Source organism: Barbus barbus (genome assembly GCF_936440315.1).
Source record: "Barbus barbus genome assembly, chromosome: 47".
Taxonomy (NCBI): Eukaryota; Metazoa; Chordata; class Actinopteri; order Cypriniformes; family Cyprinidae; genus Barbus; species Barbus barbus.
Window position 1 is genome coordinate 20,110,900 of NC_136725.1, and position 21,658 is coordinate 20,132,557.

Below are 21,658 nucleotides of genomic sequence, written 5' to 3' on the forward strand. Positions count from 1 at the left end.
TAATTCTGAGGATATTTTTTGTTAAGCCACTCACCTGAAATCTATTTTCCTTGCAATTTCTGTGTGTGAGAAATGTCACAGACTGTGAAAACTAGACCTCTGTCATTTTTCCATAATTTCTCAGTGTGCTATTCTAAAAACAACCAAACCAAATATGTTTTTGACTGATCGTTTATTTTTTGGGGTCAAGGGGTTTTTCCACATTATTACAGTCAAATTATCCCTTTAATTATACTTTATGTACACGAAACAAGAGTGAAAAATGTTAACATTGTCTATAAAGACGTCTAAACATTCAGTTCTAAAATTGATTTTGAAGTTTTGTAAACAAGGCACATGTACAGTTGCCAGAGTCAAAACAGCATGAATAATGAAATGAATGTGAATACAGTATTTTGAAACCACCGATATTTAGAACTTTATTTTTATTTTTTCATGGAGCTGGTCATTTAGTGTAGCGGCTAAAACACATGACCTTGACTTCTAAAGTGGCTGTGTTGACCCTAATGGTGATAAGAAGAATAAAACATCAAGTTGTTTTTGTCTTAGCTTGGCAGTCTGTTTTAATGGTTTATTTCCAAATGCCATGGCTTTGACATGTTTTTCTTAAGATCCACTGCTTGACTAATACGACTGAATGCAGCATGCTAACTGTGCACTTTTTTTTGTTGTGCCGTTATTTTTTGCATCATCTTTGAGTAAACCTTTTCCTGCAAGGTCTTTTTTTTTCAACAATAGAAAATTAAGTTCATTGTGCTGTTTTTCTTTTACTAAGTAACATTGATCATTAGCACTGTTGTCTTTTTAACCACTTCAGTCTTGCTATTTGTAAACAGTAACATGCATAGACTAAAACTACTCATCTCATGTGCTAGAAACTGGGCCGTGTGCTTTCTTTCGCACAACTTTCTAGTAAACTAATTTGTACTACCATTTGTTTTAACCTTTGGCACCATTGCTATTGGCTATGTTTGAGGATAGGTTTTCTGTGGTTTCATGAATTGATCAGAAATACTAAAAACAAGTTCTAGAAACCAATCCAAGATTTACTTTTGAAACACTGGTTTTGTTATTATGTCTGTGGTATGGACCACAGATTTCTTCATCGTCCTGAACACAAATAACGTTTGACAGTGATGAGGTCGATACAGTGGAGCTCTTAATTTCTTAGATTGCGTCGTGGGGTAGACATTATATAAACACATAGTTTCAAGAAAAAGATAATTAACATACATTTATAAACACTCTACTTGTATATTTCAATAGTTAAAAAAATCACAGAACAATGTTTTGTTTCTTAACAATGTGACATGACTCGACATGGTTTGGTCCACACATAAAACTAAATTTAAAAAGATATGCGTATAGAAAATAATACAATATAGCACCCTGTAAGGATGGCAAAATAAAAAAATGTGTTCATTGTATGGTGTTTAGCACTTTCGTTGAATTTGTTTTCCTGTTAACAGAAAATGTATTTTTCACATGCTATTTATATGGGATATGATGTTCTTGAATGATAAACTAAGTGCCCAAAGGTATCAGTTCAAAGTATTTAAGCTTTGCTGTCATTCTGTTCTAGAACATCCCTCAAGCTACTGCATGCTAAATGGAAGAGCACAGTGCAATCTCACCAAATATCTCTTCCTTCAGCCTGCTGTACTGTATAAGATCATTCAGACCTGGAACCAATAGCTATAATTTCTGTGGCACCCAATGAATATTATTCCTGTCCTGTTGCCGTCTTGCAGCGAAGTCCTGATTTTGAGGGAAGAGGGCGCCTGAGGTGCCTAATCCTACAGAATCTTTGCTTCAAACAAACACCAATCACTTATTTTATATTCAAATCCTTCCGTATTACAGTATCTAGAGACTTTGTCACAGTTTTAATGCACTCGAACTAACTCCTTACATTATTACGCTTAGTTCGCAAGTTATACAGTTGGAACTCTCAGTTGTCGTTCTTGAAGCAGTAGACGCCGTAGAGTTTGTGTTTCTTGTCTGGGAAACCAGAGAAGCGGATGGCAGCCTCCGTGGGACTGCAGTGTCTGCGTGGTCTTGAGATTGGGTAGCGTACACTGCCGTCCGCCAGCCAGCCTGCGTCACAGCGGTCATATCCCAGCAGCTTCCACGCTGCGTACATCTGCCCGACTTTGGCGATCTGAGCGTCGTCCTTTTGACACGCCTGCACTGCCTCGTCATACGTAAGTTTGAACGGGTGTATCAAATAATAGAAACGTCCTGTAAGGGTATTTATCATGAGGAAGAGAATTTTCATTAGAGATTCTTTGCATGGCTGAAATTCATACATTATGTATCACATCAATTGCTTTACTTATTTTTTGGAGACGCTAGCCTATATCAAATGCCTTTCAAACAGTGGGGAGGACAAACCTTTGTAGTTAGAGGTGAAACAGAAGACATCATATCTTTCCTTTTGCTTGTCACGCATCCCATAATTCCTCACACCAGGAATGGTGTTTTTACCTCCACATGGCTCTCTGGGTTTGGTGATGGGGTATTGCACCGATCCGTCACTGAGCCACCCTGCATTGCACCAATCCAACCCGTCTCTCCATGCATCGTACAGCTGGTCGAAAGATGCCACAATGGCATCCTGGTCTCGGCAAGCTTTCTCAGCATCAGCGAAGTTCAGGTTGTAACGACCCAGTCGAGGAAAATATGGGAAAACAATGCCTGTAGAAACCCGAAGAGCAAAAAATTTATTAAAATTGCATATTTTTTGCATATAGGAATCTTTAAAAGTGCTCCCTGATTAGATCTGTGTAATCTGGCGATAATCAAATTCTTGATTGATAAATTGATGTTTTCTCCAATGCATCAGCTAAAGTAAATTAAAATTTAGATTTATTGTATGCAACTGAAATGATGCCAAGAATGCAGAGAGCAAGGACCAAATAAATGTCCCATTATTTGGCAATGATAGCTCTTATGTCAGGATCTTGCTGATGGTCTAGATTTATAAGTTGTTCTACACTGCATTATAAGACTATTGAATAGCGTTTACATGGCACACAGTGTGAAGAGAGTCAGCACAATGCTATCTCATAGCTGATTGCCTTGAGGAACAGCCAAGGATGCATAAACTGTGTATAGTACTGTATTATGTGTATTATTCTGGAAAGAAAACAGCCAGTCATATGATGGCATTGTCGCTGTTTTTTCATCTTACCTAGCTTAAGTTATGTTTAAAGGAAGCAGGATATGTACACAAAATATTAATATAACCAAATGACAACTGTCAAAGACATTATTTTTGTAGAGATTATTGTTAGGTGTTGGTCTACATGGTAGATGTGCCTAGTCATGTTGTTCACTAACAAAACTTAGCTGATTAAACTGCTTGACCCAAGAAATCTTGCTAGTCAATCTAGTTTTAAAGCATGGTAGTTACATTACCACACCAGCATCTAAATCCTCAGGAACAAAATTAAAACAATCTGTGAGACATTGTGTAGTGCATGGCTAAATGTCGCTAGAGAGACCAGGAAAACCCAGGTATATTAGCAACATAAATCTATGCTTTACCTTGCAGGTCAAGTGAGACAACTGCTGTATCATCCTCCAAGCCATCGATGATTTCACACTTGTATTTCCCATAATCCTCCAGAGTGATGTCAGTGATAACTAGTGAAGCATCATTCTTGCCGGCATCCTGCAGGCGTACGCGGCCGTGGAATCGACCGTAGCTCTTTTTGTGGAAACCCATAGCTACGAACACATCGATTTCCTTCAGATAGTCTGAAGTCAGTTTAGTCCATTTAATCCTCAGTTTGGGATTTGGGGGAGATGAGGGATCCCGGTTGAACTTGCATTGCAGTGTGGCATTGCCACCACGTTGCGAGATTACTTTGGGTTGTGCTGTGTCAACTGACAGTCTGGGGCCATTTTCTGAAAGTCAAAGAAAGAGATATTCAGATTGTCAGTCAAAGAAATAAACAAAAAAAATGCAGATAGCAACTGAGTTAATAGCCTTTGCTCTGTTTTTTTTTTTTTTCGTCCCAAGGCCTGTTGCTTTGGTTAGTGTTCAATAACTTAAGGCGTTTCGCAAATATGATAGCTTGAATTCATGCTTGTCTATTGCTACAGGCCTCTGTGGTTATGCAAACACATAAATCATTTTGTTTTTTAGATTTCAGAGAAATGGAAACTCCCCTACATGTTTATGATAGAAACTTAAGAGTGACTGTGTATGAAGGCACTCCAGGAGGTGTTGCAACCATTTTAGTGCACAAATAATTAGAGAAATCTGTGGCAGTTTTTTTTCTTTTTTTTTTTCTTAAATCCATCATCGAAAAACTACATTATTGCACTTTTGTACCTATTGTAACTATAAATAGTTTAGGGTAGGGTTGTAGGCTATGATAAGCTTTCCTCATTTTGATGGGTAACATTTTACAAAATGGGATATGAAGAAAATAGGCTGGCAAATTTCCCAGATGTGTTGTGGGATCAGTAATCACAGAGAGAAGAAAGGTAAATCTAGAAGAGTTGAAGAGGGCTTTTAATATGGTCCATATTTACATGGTTGGTTTTGTTTTTCTGGTTCTCATAACGACGTATTCGGGACCCAATGGAGACATGATTGGAGTATATCGTCCGAGGTAAAACCAGTGTTTTCATTTATAATTACATGTTAGAGGAATTTGTATGTCTAGATACAACTCTCCCATGCTCTTCTTCATTACCAGGCTAAAGGATAAAGACTCTCAATGTCAAATAACCTGAGTTAAGAGTTCTCAACAACAATTGGATCTGTGGATCTGGTGAAACCTGCAAGTTATCCAGTCAACCAAGACGCACTGCAGTTTAAACTCAATTTATGCTACAGGAATACTTCTTTATCAAAACTTCAACCAAAAATGTATTACAGGCACTGGCACAGTGTCCTAACCAGGTGCGATGCAACACGTTTCCACCTATAATGTGCAAGAAAGCATGTGATTTCACTGGGGGCTACTTAGCATGGCCCTAAAAAGAAATAGAAGATTGAATCCAAGCTACCAAGTCTTGTTGTGCATTAGATGTGGTTGATTGGGCAAAAACAGATTAGCATTGCGGAGATAGCTGTTATCATTTGTCATTGAATCATTCCTTGCCCCAGGGCACAAAGTGTTGTTTTTATACGAATTAATACTTATTATATTGTTGTTCACACAAACCAAAAACTTGTTTATTTTGCAGATGCGGTTGGAGGAGGCTGATTACTACTATAATCAGATATCAGCATGAATAAATACTGAACCCCAATAGCTTATCAAATATTTAACACTTGTAGTAAGTAATTCCGTCCACTTTGCGTCCTGTGACGTGAGCCAGAGGGTTTCGAATCACCTAATCTGACACCCGATGAGATAATTACAGTAAGTGTCCCTGTTAAGAAATGCTGGAGGGGGAACACCATTTTAGGGGATGGGCAGTACAACCCCCTCTCTGTCTCTCTCTCACTTTCTGTCTCACTTTCTCCCTCTCTTCTTCACCCTTTCTACTATTTTCTCTCACACACAATCATAAACGCACCTTTCTCATCTCTTACCTGAGATGTATATAGTCCTGTAGTGTTCCAGGTCACTGTATGCCTCTTCAAAGCTGTCAGCTCGGCTCTCGGAGAGGACCAAGAGGATGAAAAGAAGGAAGGTCATCTTGATTTATAGCACCGGGGGGGTGGGGGGTACTTCACTACATGAGAGAATGCAAAAATAAGGGACAGTCAGACAATATGCATTTTACAAAAACATTGATCTACTGTATACCCAATCCAAGAAGGAGACGTTCTTTAGAGTTGTATTATTAGGCTTTACTAAAACAATCTCAATTCATTTTCTGTGGAGTTCGAGAGAGAGCTCAGTTTTGTGAGACTTGCACCAGATCCCCTGCACGTTTCCATCTGCAGTAACTGTGCAGTACTGTCACGCACACACCAGCGCACGCTGTGTCCTTTTCACCACATCTCCCAGAAAGACACTTACACAAATAGGGCAAGGTACATAAATAAATGACTAGGACTGTTAAACTTTTCACGCATGCATAAATCCCAATTAACACCAGTGCTGCAGGACTGCTTCCTGTACCCTTCACCTTAAGAGGCACTGAAGTGTGAGAAAAGTGCAGTCAAGATGGCACAAACTAGCACAAAACTTCGCTGGCATACTTTTAAAGCACAGACCGTCTCCCTACAGACTCAGAGCTCAGAAGACTTACCATCTTACGGAGCGTGTGCTCCCGGCCACTAGCGCATGTAAGGACAGCTACGCAAAAGATCAGGATTAGAAAGTATGTAGAGTCTTCTCTCCCTCTCTGCAGTCACTCTGATTGATTCGTTTTTTCTTCATTCATTTCAGAGTGCTGACGCACTGAGGTAGTTCCTCTCTACTGCAGTCAGCAGAACTGCTCTGCAGAGTAGCCAACCCCCCCAGACCCAGCCTGCAAACAGTCATTACGCATACCAGGAAGCCACTGCTGATAACAGTGAGGACTCACAGATGCAGTGCCCTCTCCTGTGACAGATAAGTTACCACAGTACAGTGAGCTTGCTCAACTGTGACAAGGTAAAATCATATCCTGCAGGAGACGGATACAAAAGGATACGAAAAAGACGAAATACAATCCAAAGGATCTCCAGGAACTGGAGGGTCTGCTATGCTGAATTGCCCTATGAGGACACTTTATAGCACAATTGTTACAGCTGAAAGAATTTGTTCCCGCCCAAATGACCCTAAGGCCTTTTTAGTATAACGACTATCAAACATGCTCTGTTTTGCAGGCTGATGGTTAACCAAACACACTAACTGTGCTGTTGACAGATAACACTGTTACGAATCACATTCCTTTGTGACACTCCATTGTGTACAGTGAGGTCAAGCACAGGGAAAACAGTCCATGCCTTTAGTTTTCAAATGTGGGTAAACGTCTTAAACGCATAGACTGCAGTTGATCAGAAAACAGCAATGGTTTAGAAACAGTGCCAGACCACCAGCTAATTCACATAAGCATCACAAGAATCTTAGTCTTGCACAACTAGAGAACTTATCTTCTGGGAAGAGGCACCAATTCTGCAATCGGGAGAAAACTCACTCGTTGCTGCCAGGAAACGGTTACAGATTTGATGGTTGAATTTGCTTTAATACTCTGATGCTTCTTAACCTTGTACTCCTCTTGTTTTTGGACATTTAAGCCAGGTTGCTGTTGCCGCCTTGACTTTAAATCCCATTCTTTGCAATAAACAACAAATGAAGCTGCCAATGCCTAACAATGGTCTTTAAGCAGTATAATAGTTGCCTGATCAGACCTCTTGCAGACTCGTTGTGCAGTGAAATATGAGTGAATAAGCATGGCATAATTTGAGAAGAAAATAAATGACTTGTCAACGATCTGAAGTCTGGGACAGGTCCTGATTAAACATGCTTGTTTAACTCGAGCACAGATTGTCCCAGCAGTTCTGCAGACTTTCCAATCCTCATATGGAAATCTCTTTTGCAAGACCCAAACCTTTCATTTGTTACACTTTTTTATGATGTAAAGTGTTTAGTTAACTTTTTAGCAAGGGTCTATTAGTGTCCTTTTAAAGTGATGATTTGATAGTGGATCTGAAATGAACTTCCCTGATGTAAATAGTACTTTTTAATGAATTGGTGTTGGCTCATAAATGACCTATTTCAAAGATAGGAAAGCATTTGTGTTTTTGCATATAACTAAATATTTACAGTCTTCCCTTTTGTTAGAAGAAGAAAAGATATTGCTTGACACAGTGGAGGTCATATACGCACAATTTGACAATATAAACAGTTTGACTACACAATGTTCATTGGAAATGGAGTCAGCACAGCCTGGGGGGGTCATTTTATGATGTCACTTCCCAAGAACTCACTCCTTCTCGTTCCCGAGCAGCTGTGAAGCTCAAAGACATTATAGATCTGATTTGGCCAGAACCTCATTTCCCTTTAAACCCCATTCCGTAATGTGCCAAAACATAATCCCTTAAGTGGTTGATTTGAGTAGTCATTGCTGATCACTTTGCATTACTATGAGGGATATTCCTTTCCTTGTTTGGCAGTAGATCTCCAGATGTGATAGCGGTTGTGTTTCTCTCTTGTTCATTCACTAAGTGCCAAACAAATATATAGCTTCCACTGATCATGCATTCCGCTCGTCAACTTGATTTCAACAAATGTTTTCTTTCAGAAAACTTGAAGTGGCAGTTGGTTATAATAAATGCATTTTTGCAATTGATAGACCAGCATATGCTGTATAAGCCAGACTGATTAACCTGTCAATATTTAACCATTTTAATCTAACTTATACTTACAGAACAGAGATGTTCTTTAAAGATTCTGATAACACCTGATAGCAGTATCAGAGAGTAAGCTCTAATTTAAACTTGAGATGAATGTATGTGTGTGTTAAATGAGGATTTGTTAAATGGGTTCATTATTCTTGTCATGAAATGCAGACATAATTGAATGGCTTAAGGCGGCAAACCTGCTGAGTCAACAGTAGACCTTTGCAGATGGCAGTGGTGATTTCCAGGTAAATGCAAAAACAGTTCAACACAAATAGATGTAGTGTAAACCTGTGATTTCAATGACTCATGTTTAAAGATTACGTTTGATTCTACAAAGCACACAGTAACCCTTAATCTCCATAACATCAGTAAGAGGACTGTTTCCACCCTTCAAACGATTCGCTGTCTTTGAAGGCCACAGCATCTCTCTTCACTATGCATTAGACCGATGACAGTGTATGAATGGGATCCTAAAATCTCCCATTTATAGTGAGATCAGATTTCCGATTTCTGTCACACACAGGTTCTGCTAAAAGAGTCCTGTTTAAGTTATTGAGGACAGTTTTAATTGAGGAAACAGCATAATTCCAGCATTAGCATTGTAAATGTTTGTGGATGAAACATTTATTGTAATCACCACCATGTCCTACAGTCTGCTGGTATAAGATACATGTAGTTATAGAAAGATATGTCTTAGATTTATAAGTATATACTAATTTTAAAAATATTCATATAGCACAATTATTCAGACCTTGAAATTACCTAAAACATAAATTTAATTTAAAATTCAAATGTAATGAAATACTTATAGATTTGATGGTACTATATAGACTGGATAGATTTGTTTCAGGCAACACTGATTGAATTTTCACAGCGCCGAAAGACCCACTGACACTTGTGGAGATTTAGGCACTAACATGCCTAAGACTGGCCCCATTGACAGAGTAATTGGATGGGCCATTACACAGTCTTCGATATCCAAAAACCACTCCCAAAAACAAAAAAGATCCATGTCACAACATCTAAAAGCTTTCCATGTGTTTTCTCTAGGGGTCAGGCGTGTGTTCGACCCCCACTCTATAAAGTGAGTTCAATTCATGGACTCATAAGACTCATAAGTTTTTTTTTTTTTAAAGAACACTGAATAATTTGTGCACAATGTAGGAAGTTATCCAGTTCAACATATGTTCACTTCTGTACATTGTCAGATGAACATACATACTAATCGTGACCCTGGAGCACAAAAGCAGTCATAAGTAGTATGGGTATATTTGTAGCAGTAGCCAAAAATATGGGTCAAAATGATTGATTTTTCTTTTATGCCAAAAATCATTAGGATATTAAAGGTGCCATAGAATGCATTGATAGTATTTTAAATTGTACTCTATCTACATAGAAGGTATGTGGCTTAGGTAAGGGCAAAAAATATCCAGAAACTATTTTACATGTCCATTTACAACCCTACGATTTCTCCCTAGAATGAAACGGTCTGTTATTGGCTTACTTGGCAGGGTCATGAATAATAATGAGCTCTGCTCTGATTGGCTGTTTCACAGTGCTGCTCAATGTTGAGCTCAGCTCTGATTGGCTGTTTCACAGTGCTGCTCAATGTTGAGCTCTGCTCTGATTGGCTGTTTCACAGTGCTGCTCAATGTTGAGCTCTGCTCTGATTGGCTGTTTAACAGTGCGGCTCAATGTTGAGCTCTGCTCTGATTGGCTGTTTCACAGTGCTGCTCAATGTTGAGCTCTGCTCTGATTGGCTGTTTAACAGTGCGGCTCAATGTTGAGCTCTGCTCTGATTGGCTGTTTCACAGTGCTGCTCAATGTTGAGCTCTGCTCTGATTGGCTGTTTAACAGTGCGGCTCAATGTTGAGCTCTGCTCTGATTGGCTGTTTCACAGTGCAGCTCATCAGCAAGAAGGAAACACAGGAAGGAAAATATATATTTAAATACTTTCTCTCGCAGTTATATCATCGGGTAATTATACTGTATATAAAATGTGGGCATCAGAGAGCCGTTATTAATACACGAGGCATTGAAACTGCTTTTGAACAATCGATCGTGTTATAGTTTCACTTTCAAGATACGCGATCGCACAAACTATGTTTATATTATGGAGCGGCAGTACTTACCACACATTTTACAAGATCAGATGCTTGTCAGTGGTGCTCAGGATCTGTAAATCATTCGCCATCATCCTCATCTCTCCTTACTCTGTTTATGTGGTAAGTGAAATCTTATGTACTGTAATGTAACAGAATACCGCTAGCAAGGAGCTAACAGTGTCCCTTTAGTGGCTCGCATTAATTTAGTAGAATGCGTTATTTGCTTTCCGTGCCTTTCTGAATAAAAATACCAACCCATCCCTGCACTTCACATCCCCTGCACAGCCTGGAACATAACATTTATTTCCATGGTCTGACATTTTCGCTGTTGTTCTCGCTTGTTTCTTCACAATACCTGCAGAGCTTCTGATGGTTCTGCTGGCGGGTGGCCTCGAACATGGGGGATTTATGTGAATGTTGGGGGCGTAGTGATCCCGACTGTTGCGTAACAGTCAGTGTTATGTTCTGATTCGCCTGTTTTTCAGTGGTCTTTTTTTAAATCACGAGATTTACATATGAAGGAGGAAACTATGCTGTTTGAGGCTCACTGTATTCATTTCCATGTACAGAACTGTTATTATTTAACTATGCCAAGGTAAAGACAGTTTTTCATTCTATGGCACCTTTAAGTAAACGCTCTGTGAAGATATTTAGTAAATTTCCTACTGTGAATATATCACAACTTAATTTTTGATTAGTAATATGCATTGCTAAGAACTTTAATTTTGACAGCTTTAAAGGTGATTTTCTCAATTATTAGGTTTTTTTGAACCCTCAGATTCCAGATTTTCAAACAGTAGTATCTCTGCCAAATATTGTCCGATCCTAATAAACCATACATCAATGGAAAGCTTACTTATTCAGCTTTCAGATGATGTATAAATCTCAATTTTGAAAAATTTACCCTTATGACTGGTTTTGTGGTCCAGGGTCACAACTATAAGGTGATCTTTAAAGATCCCTTTTATTGCTGTTTGATAGAGTAGCGGTCTTGGACTTTTCACGCAAACCTTTTTTGGTTACTAATGGCAGTTTAGAAATATACTATTTACAGATGTATTTAGATGGTCATGTGGTCTCAACATGGCAGCCAATTTAACATCTCATCTAGGGCACTGATACGACCGCAATCCTCATCGCATGTGAAGGGACATCATTGGGGGTCAAACAACGATGACAGTTTTTCAAGCATGTTCTATGGCATTCATCGATGTCTTCCACAATTTGTGTTTCCCACTGGTCAGAACATTGTTGTGAATTATATTTTTATTTATCAAACTGTTTGCTTGCACCTATGTAACAATGGAATTGATGCCAGGGACACAAACCATAATCATTATCCTAAAATTTGTATGTTTGCTGTACTGTGGCCACTGTATTTACTTGAATATTTGCTGCCTGCAGCTATATTTTTGGCAAGTATTAAATGCAGTATTTTAAGTGGAAAAACTTACTGCGTCTTTAAAGCTACATTAGTTTCATTTACGCACCATTAATTTAATGGTGGGAGGAAACGCCAGTTGTGTAAATATAACCTTTTCATTCAGCTTGCACATGCTCCTTACTGTTCTGTAAGTATGTTCCATGTTCATTTAAGGCAATGTACCTCCTATTCATAGACTCCAGCATGAGGAAGGGTTCTGTGCTGAGTGCATAAAGAGCCTTTGACTTGGCAGCACTACCTGGGTGTGTTAACAAAGGTGCTCAAAATGTGGACTCATAAAGCGAGGCTGATGGACAGAAGATGGACATACACTCTTAGTTTGAGAGAATATTTCTTCTAGCGTTTCACGGGGTGGGTTAGTGGTGGTCCACCCACCCGGCTTCTCATTAGAGTTCTGTGGGTTTTGATGTCACCCTCGCACCACCTTAACACACACAAAGAGTCTTCAGTGCTTATCCATAAACTAAAACCGTCTCTCTGCCGCATCTCCAACCAATCCACACACTGCCTCGACAAGCCGGATACTCTTCCACATAATGAATGAAAACTTCTGTAAAGAATGGTGCAAAATATTTAAGCATATGCTATTTAAAGCATCCTCAACAAAGGTCAGCCTGCAACGGTCTCAGTCTTATACAGTATAGCTTGATGCCATAGGAGAACCTTTGTAAGTTTCATCAAAGCTTTTATATAGTGTTAAAAAAACTATAACTTGATATCCTGATACAATGAAAAATGGCTCTTCAAAAGATGATCTTTACTAAAACTGAAGTACACGAAAGAACCATTAAAGAACATTCGGATCTGCAGAATTAATCTCTTTTTTAATTTTACTCAAATCCACTTAACAGCACCGGTCTAAGCATGAAATGAACGTTTAATGAGATAAAACAGACTCTCTGAATGATGCAACATATTAACCTAGAGGAGACCAGGGGTGAAATGAATTGCATCGCCCCAGGCCAACCTTTACATCACAGCACTGTGGAGAATAAGGATGAAAGGTCACTTGGAAAATCGGCTGGTTTAATGTGTTCTGCCAACCATGTGAGGAAAAAGTCAGAGTTCAACCATGGTCATCACAGACCACCAGACACATCTTTGAGAAAGCTGGCGATGTGACCTTGAGATCAGCAGCCAAACAGCTGCCAGACAGATCCAATTAACCACCGCTAAATGGCAAACAAGGCAACATGGATTAAGTTAACCAGCTTTACATAAAGAAACACAGTGTCTGCTGAAACAATGGTGCTACCAACTTAAAGACCAGGCAGATGGAAAAGAAACTATGTACTTGCAGTTGTACATACATTTGTAAACTTTTAGCGTGTCATAAATGACATAAATATATGAAAGTGCATTGTTTCAGCTCCAGGTCTGTCTATTTTTAACTTGGGTAAAAAAGTTGGGCAAGTTTCACCATAGTAGTTCACTGAAGCTCCAAACCGATAGATGGCAAACTCAGCCCTCCATGCAATACTGAGTGCTTCATTCATGTCAAATAAAGCCATGCATTATTAATTTATACTTTTACACACTCTTGGCCCCCAATATTTGTTTAACCAGATGTTTCTTCTCAGCACTTTTGCCTGTATTGAAGTGGACCCTCTGTATGTGCCTATTTTGCCCTGTAAGAACATTCTGTCATTGCATCGACTCAACAAGCAGGCTTTTCACTCTGCAGAATGTGGGCTACACTTGTTGGTCTCTTTGGAGCCAGGCTGTCTCATAATTCATTGAGAAATAACAAGGGGAAGTTGTTTGTGTTAATGTTAATGGGAGTATTCATGAATTGACTCAACTGCTGGTAAACCACTAAACAGCCATAAAGATAAAACAAATTGAGAGATTGAGACCAAGATGTGGCCAACATGAATGCAATTACAGTTCTTACTAAACCTCAAAAGATTGCCAAATCATAATACTGAGAATCAATACTGTTAATATGTAAATAATACTGGAAATCAAGTTTACATGGCCTGCTTTAAAAAAAGAAAAACATTTTATACCATTATAAGCACAACTGATTTACTTAAAAAATAATTGGTTTAACAATCTGAAGAACACTAAATATTTTCTTTGCAATACTTGATTATGATTTGTTGTCACATGACAACTAAATAGGTTAAGGTATGTTGGTTATACCACACTGACACGTTTTTAAATATTCATATTTTAATATTTAAAACAAAATTTCTTTACTGTTTTTTTTTTAAAGAAATAAAAATAAAAGTTTATTCCAAAGTAGGCTACTATACCTAAACTTTTATAAATATATAAATATATATATAAGCCATCATAACATATCAAAAGAAGTCACTGTATAAAATGCATTTGAATGTTTTCTGAGCGTCACATCATCTATCATATTTCCAACATATTTAAGAACTTTTTACGTAAAAGTTATAGTGTATTTCCAAATTCACGTATGCTAAAATCATGCAAGAGTTGAATATGTTTCTGAATGTGAAGAATATGGTCACTAATAGCATCGGTTGTTCTCCAGGTGTGTTATTAAACAGCCTGTATTGTGTTATGATCATTAATAAACGGTGTGTGTAATGACAGGCTCTTACCTTGTGAAGCAGAGCTCTGCGTCCTGCTGAATGATCTCTGGTGGGCTCCAGCATCAGAAATGCTCGCAGATGTTCACACACGTCACAGAATGAGGCAGACCCCGCGGGAAACACACGCACGCGCGCGCGCGCACTGACAGAGAGATGCTGTGCGTCATCGAGAATGTTACAAAGTTACAGTAACACGTTACAATGTATTTTTACGAAAAGGAAGTTTATTCCAGTGTGCTATTAGTATTATGTATTAGTTTTATGTACTTCTCAGAAATATACTTAAAATGACATTTAAGTATACTTGACTTAGAAAAAGTCTAAATATATCTGAGCTATACTTGTGCTCCAATAAAATAAAATAATGCTTTCATTGTTATACGGAAGGGGGTAATACACATCTTCTGTACAGAATGTCCAAAAAACAACAACAACAACACAAACAAGTGAAGCAGAAACCAAAACTGTCGAGTTTCTGACTCCATCTATGTTTTTATTATCATTCTGAATCCAATTCATGGTCTTTTTTCAGCTTTTTATTCAAAATGTTGTTTATTTCTTTATTTATGAAACTTAACCACATTCAAGTGTTTAAAAAAAGAATGCAAGAAGCTAGAATAAAATGTTAACCTGTTCTTTCTTTTGATGTTTTGTATGTTCAGATATTCATATAACAAAATATATACAAATTAATACCTAAATATGATATAAAAGTATGATGTAAAGTTCACTTAAAGAAAACTTATGAGTATAACACTACTAAACTAGTAGTTTACTGAGACAAAGTGTACTAAAAATGCTACTGCAAGTATTTAATTAGTAAAAATCAGTATACCTATAAGTTCACTTTTAGTATAGTTGCAGTACAAGCTAAAAACATTGATATAAACTAATTTTGTACTCAGAGTTTACTACTGTTATAGTATACTTAAAAGAATACATTTATATACTAGAAAGTGGGCCAATATAGTCCCAAGGAGTAATGAAATAGTACACTTACAAGTATACTAATAGTACACTTACTAGATAAAGTATACTTAAAAATATACTTGAACTTTACTTAAGTATACTTGATGAAATTAACTTGAAGTATACTACTTTTTGGCGCGCTAAGTTGTTTTTCCACATATATCTCATGATTATTTATATATGGTGAGTTCAGGTTAATTGGTACATTTTTCTCTATCAACTCAATGGCAAAACTGACCTGAATTTAACTGTGTGAAAATATAAAGACATGATTATTACACTTTTCTTGTCAAGTAGGATAGAAATCATAACATGCTTTTGATGCTTTTTATTAAAATATAATTTTAATGCTCCACAGAAGACAGAAATGCATAATGAATACAGCTTTGCATGGACATGAGGGTGAGTAAATGATGACAGAATTGTCATTGCTTTGTAAACTATGACTTTAAATATCACGTTTTACTTCATTGTTAATATCCTTCACAAACACGCTCTATAAGGACACTTTGCTCAGTGTGTCTAGATGGTTTCAAAGGTTTTTAATCATCTGAAATCAAATATCCTCTCTGCAGGTTACTAGATATGGTCAGAATGAAAAATGATGGTTGACATAATGTACTTTTTTGGATAGAATTTGGAAAGCATGCAGTTTTAATTCCAGCCTAATTTGGTAAAAGAAATCTTAAAACATCATTTGTAATACGCCATTGCTTCACTTAGAGAAAGCAGTCTTGGATACCTTCATTGCAGAAAGATAAGGTTACAACTCTATTTTTGGTGATTTCATTCAACACAGTTTCTTGGAGAGTTTTGGCAGCATTAGGGCATTCGCTTTTCCACCTGAAGACATTTTCAGAAGGAAACTTTCACCCAGCTGGTTTCAACATGACAAAGCATTCTTTCAGTTTAAGAGGTAACTACAAAACTACACATAAACATTGCTCAAGGATTAATGCAGGATATTTCCACTCTGAACGTGCAATAGCATTGTATGAAGAAGAGATTTGTCATTCATAATTCATAATGTAGCAGGATGCCCAGTGTAACCGTGATCACAGATCTGTTTAATTGTTGCAACATAGTCTCAGCTTTACACCTGTGTTTGAAATAATCAGTATTTATTTCTTTTGGACAGAAAAAAAAAACATTTTTATTAAGTCTACTCATCTTCCACATATTTCTGTTGTGTTTTTCTCAGGGTGTTTTCAGACTTTCCTGCTCTTGAATGGCATGTAAAACAATTGTAAAACATTCATTGTTTTTCTATATTGTTATTTTATTCCAATATTTATGAAAATGTATATGCATGCATAAGGGAAAGTGTATGAATCAACTGTAAACTGGAAGTGGGTGGTTTTTGGCCAGAATACACTATGTGGACTACATTTGATGTCAAATATCTGGCTGTGCGATACTAGATCCAACACACTGGTCTTATGTCATCAAGACAGCTAATTCTCTGACCACAAGACAAAATATGAAAATATGACATTTCATAGATGTTTCAGTACTTGCATCACTTCTGTGTTCAAAAGACAAGATTATATCATAGATCCAAAATCTATAGGGAAATTGTTGTTTTGGGTATGTCACCAAAATGGTATGTCGTGTTCATTTTAAAGCATTTCTTCTGTGCCCACAGCCAAATGTTGGCACAAGCATAAGTGGAGGGCCGTAAACACAAGAGAAGGCAAACGCTGAGCCTGTAAAAGTTCAATCCACAGGGAGATGAACTGACCACTTCTCTGTGGGGTTTATTGACTCTGGCATTCAACCAATTACATTATACCTCAATCCACTGTATGTCGTATCCAAAGAAATTCTAAGAGGCTGTGAAGAGGAATTTTATATGTATTGGCTGTTTTAGGCAGTTTAGATTATGCGCTTGACGGAAAATGCAAACACAGAACTTGAGTTATTGGTTACAACCATCTAAAACAAACTATTAATCGCATAGCAGAATAGCTTGAATTGAAAAGAGTTTGGCATTGAGGAAGCAACTTTTGCAAGAGCAAACAACTCTGAAAATGTACAAATCTAGTTGTTTCCCATTGTATCGGTAACTCATTTCAATGAGGCAATCTTGTTGGATTTGTTTAATATCCATTGTATATACTTTTCAGATTTGCCTGTATATATAATTCTCTATTTGTAGGCCTATGACCCAAAGATTTAAATGGACAGATCAGCAAAAAAAAAAAAAAAAACAATGAAATTTTATGAAAAAAAAATAAATTGTATAACTTCCCAAAGGATTTGTCTTCTGTCAATCAGTGATTATTGCTAAAAAAAAGGCTGCAAAGTGGACTAGACTAAATGTGAGATTGGGTGCCATACACTGTAAAAAAATATAGTTCAACTTCAAATAATTTGTTACCCCTCTGACTTAAAATTTTAGTGTATTCAACTAAAATATTCCAAATGTCCCTTAAATTAACATTGAGTAACTTAAAATTTCAAGTTGAATAAACATTATTTTAAGTTGAAACAACTATTTGAAACAATTTTTTTTTTTACAGTGTATATGATGAATTACTTAAATGGTTCTTAGTGATTTTTTTTTCTTTTTTCTGCCACTAACAACTGAAATATTTATGAAATGATAAGATCATCTCCTCAAAATTCTTCTACATTTCCCTTTTGTGTTCCCTACAAACGTTTGAGCATAAATAATGAGAGAAGTTCGATTTTTGCGTAAGCTGTTCTTTTTAAGGCCGCTCTCAGTAAGTAAACAGCACAAGACATCTGACAACTTCAGAGCAGATCCAACTAGAGTTCATCAACTCTCTCTGTCCACAAAAAGAGGAAAGACAGAAAAACATTTGATGTGCTGTTTTTGGGATGCATGCATGAGAGCCGCTGCTGTTTACAATCAACACACAAAGACAGCTTTCTGCAGCGTTCATACCTCACAGAAAGAAACACATTCCATTGCGTTTCTCAGAGGCACGGTGCGCAGGTTTGCTCTTAGAAAGCTGGTACTGTATGTTGGCTACAAGGTCTGATTCATTTTAGAAAAGCAAGCCGCGAGGAATTTCTCAGCGCAGCTCCCTGAGGTCGGCGGTTTACTTTCTTCCTCGCCTGCTGAAACTGAGCACAAGGAGCTTAAGAAGCTGTCAGAAATCTTTGTAGGCTCCAGATAATCTTATCGTTTTGTAAATGTCTGTTATGTTAGTTTCAGGAATGTGTAAAGAATTGCTGAAGTATAAATCATCACATATGGCATCTATTGTCACTTAAAGATCCAATTTGCTGCCTTTTATTGGCCAGTGATTGAAACGTTAGAAAGTCCTCAATAGAACAGACACGTGGCAGTAATCTAGGTTAAATGTCGCGGCTCCAGGGCACAATGGGGTCATATAGGAAGTGGCTTTCGGTCGGAGAGAATGAAACGCTGTTCTATGCGTTTATTGTTGCTTTACTGCTCTGTCATGTCTGCACCAGCACATTTTGACTTCTTACACTCTAAGATAGCAAAAGAAAACTTAGCAAGATAATATTGTGAATATTATAAATGCAGAATAAATGACTATATTTACCTACGCTACTATTCAAAAGTCTGAAATCTGCAAGATTTTTTTTAATGATTTTAAAAGTGTCCTATGTGATCAAGGCTGCATTTATTTGATTAAAAATATAGTACAAACTATATTTTTAATCAAACTATATTTTATAGTTTGATACAAACTATATATCAAACTATATTTTTAATATTTTGAATTTATTTCTGATGCGCAGCTGAATTTTCAGCATCATTACTCCAGTCTTCAGTGTCACATGATCTTCAGAAATCATCCTAATGATAATTTCTGATGATTTGCTATCATCAATTTCAAAAACATTTGTACTGCTTCATATTTTTGTGGAAACTGCATTTATTTGAAATAGAAATATTTTATTACATTATAAATGCTGTCATTTTAACGCTTCACTGATATAACGTGTCCTTTTAATTTATTTGAAATGTACTTTTTTTAATTAATGAAAGCATTTTTAGAAAACCTGTTTTCTCAAGGTGAACCACGAAGAGGAGCTTTCTCACGTCTATCAGTAAAGGCATGACATCTGTCCACAGAGATCGTGTCACCCTCATCTGACTGTACAGTTTGTGTAATTGTTTAGTTGTGGGAATATTTAAGTTATGTGCACAAAAAAAGAGAAAAAAATATGGGATAAGGAATTGTTGCAAACTGCTAGGCCACAGCTTCATCATTTTAATTGCTTTATAACAATTATTATTATTGCTATTATTTAAGATTTTTCTTATTTTATTTTAAAAGCAGAATTCTGTCATCTTACATTGTAAATTAGGGTCACTCTTGTTCAGTCCAGCTCCACTGGCAGTGATGTGGTTGTTCCGAGACCGTTACATGGAAGTAGAACTACACAGAACTTCTGCTGATTTTTCCAGATGTTCATGTGAATTGCTTTCGGTAGTCAGCAGTTTTCCAGCAGACACACCCAGTAATACAGACACAGACGGCTCTGCTAACACACACCCCAAAATCAACATTGGATGCCATGAACAGCCTATTTGTCCTGATGTCCGCGCCGAGCTACAGTTGGCTGAACATGTGTCAGGAAACCTTCCATGGGGGGGTTCAGGAGCCACGAAAAACACATGGCCAACATCCACTGCTACGAGACGTTACACCTCAGAATAGCTCAGAGTTTCTGAAGGGAAATTGTCCTAAAGTCAGTATGAATCACAATGTTGTCAAAGTGGAGTTTTTCCAAAATTTTATTAGTGATGCTCACTATCAGTGCTATTTTTAGCATCGAGATACCATTCTAGTTTTTTTACTTTCATTTGAGTTATTTTGTTTTATCATTTCTATTAGTTTTAATTATTTTAGTACATCTAGTTAAACTGAAAATGAGAAATGTTGCCTTGGCAACTAGCTGAAATAAAACAAGGTTATTTTATCTATAGGGCCTATATATCTTTAAATTTATTTCATAATAGTTTTAATAAATTTGTCATATTTTTTATTTTTAAAATACGTCAATATAGTGTTTTTTGTGTATACAACCTCTATTAATTTTTATTTCTGTTAGGTAGGCTATTTTAGTGCATTGAGTTAAACTAAAAAATGTTTCCTTGGCAACTACCTAGTATGTTTGTGCTATTATGTTTTTGTCAGTTTTAATATTGTTTTAACTTTCAGATGTTTATATAGTGTTTTTGCCACCTTTTTAGTTTTAGTTTTAGGTTTAAAAAAACCCAAAAAACCTATAGAACTGTGAGCAATCACCGAGTAACACCTATTAGAAATGTATTAGCATACGTTCAGCTTAAAGTTTAGCAGGTATTCTCTGAGTTTGCATTTAATAAATGTGTTTCAAAGTTCCGCATCTGAGACCACGGATTTCTTCATTTTTGATCTTGCTCTGTCTGTTCTTTATCATTAAACTAATACAGCAGGTCTCAGTGAATCTATTGTCAGGCGGCTGATTTGAAGTGGGCTCTTTCTGGACTCGTGATGACCAAAGGGGCTCATTGTTTTCACAGAAGCCTCTGTCCCTACTTCCTGTTGACACAAGATGAATGTCCATCACATCCTGTCTCCAGGGTTGGTGCCTGGTGTTCTCTGTCTGATTGACAGCTGAATGAATGAAGCCAAAGCTATCTTCTTTAACAGAGACACGACTGTTTCCCGTCTGCGGACGTGCCCACATTCAACTCGGTATGACAGTTTATCCGAGTTTGTTCAAACACTATATTCGGACACTTTTTAAGATTTGTATATATCATACCTCACATGTGCAGTTGTAAACGATCAGTACTGTAATGAATCTGAAACAGCCAGTAGAGGGCAGTCGTGTTCTTTGATGTAATTGACATCCATCACCACGAGAGGGCGACATTAATGCACTTATGTTTAGCCTGCTGTCATTATTGTAGCAGCACAAGGGATTCAAATAACTGTTCACTAATAAACCAAAGTGCTAAATAATAAATATAATAAAATCTTGATGAAATGTGGTTAATAAATAAATATAGGTGTTGATAAGTAAAATGCAGTTAATAAGTAAATAATAAAACTGCCTTGGTCCTTGGTGTACAACTCAGTGTGATTTCAGTATCACTGATATACATATAGTTTTTGTCAATATTTTTCATTAGATTTTATTCTTTATAGATTTGTTTTAATTTTAGGTAGTTTTGTATTTTTTATTTTATATATATATATATATATATATATATATATATATATATATATATATATATATATATATATATATATATATATCTTTATACTTTATA

At 36.8% G+C, this 21,658-nt stretch overlaps 1 protein-coding gene across 2 annotated transcripts; it reads right to left on the reverse strand.

Moving 5' to 3' along the window:
* Positions 1-162: 162 nt before the first annotated feature.
* Positions 163-14,518, reverse strand: LOC306865794 (hyaluronan and proteoglycan link protein 1-like). Of its 2 annotated transcripts, none has more exons than XM_079410597.1 (5): positions 14,428-14,518; positions 5,558-5,700; positions 3,550-3,912; positions 2,395-2,697; positions 163-2,241 (listed from the first exon to the last, which is right to left on the reverse strand). In XM_079410597.1, the coding sequence occupies exons 2-5, from the start codon at positions 5,661-5,663 to the stop codon at positions 1,952-1,954; spliced, it is 1,062 nt and encodes a 353-aa protein (XP_079266723.1). In that variant the 5' UTR covers positions 5,664-5,700; positions 14,428-14,518; the 3' UTR covers positions 163-1,951. The 2 variants fall into 2 exon arrangements, with proteins under 2 accessions (XP_079266723.1, XP_079266722.1); XM_079410596.1 differs by lacking the exon at positions 14,428-14,518 and adding an exon at positions 6,223-6,775.
* Positions 14,519-21,658: the final 7,140 nt, after the last annotated feature.

Excerpts from the sequence above, each read along its gene's own strand:
- LOC306865794 (XM_079410597.1), bottom strand. The coding sequence starts at position 5,663 with ATGACCTTCCTTCTTTTCATCCTCTTGGTCCTCTCCGAGAGCCGAGCT. Across the intron at positions 2,698-3,549 it reads TGTCTCACTTGACCTGCAAG|GCATTGTTTTCCCATATTTT; the intron begins GTAAAGCATAGA and ends GGGTTTCTACAG. Across the intron at positions 2,242-2,394 it reads TTTCACCTCTAACTACAAAG|GACGTTTCTATTATTTGATA; the intron begins GTTTGTCCTCCC and ends ATACCCTTACAG.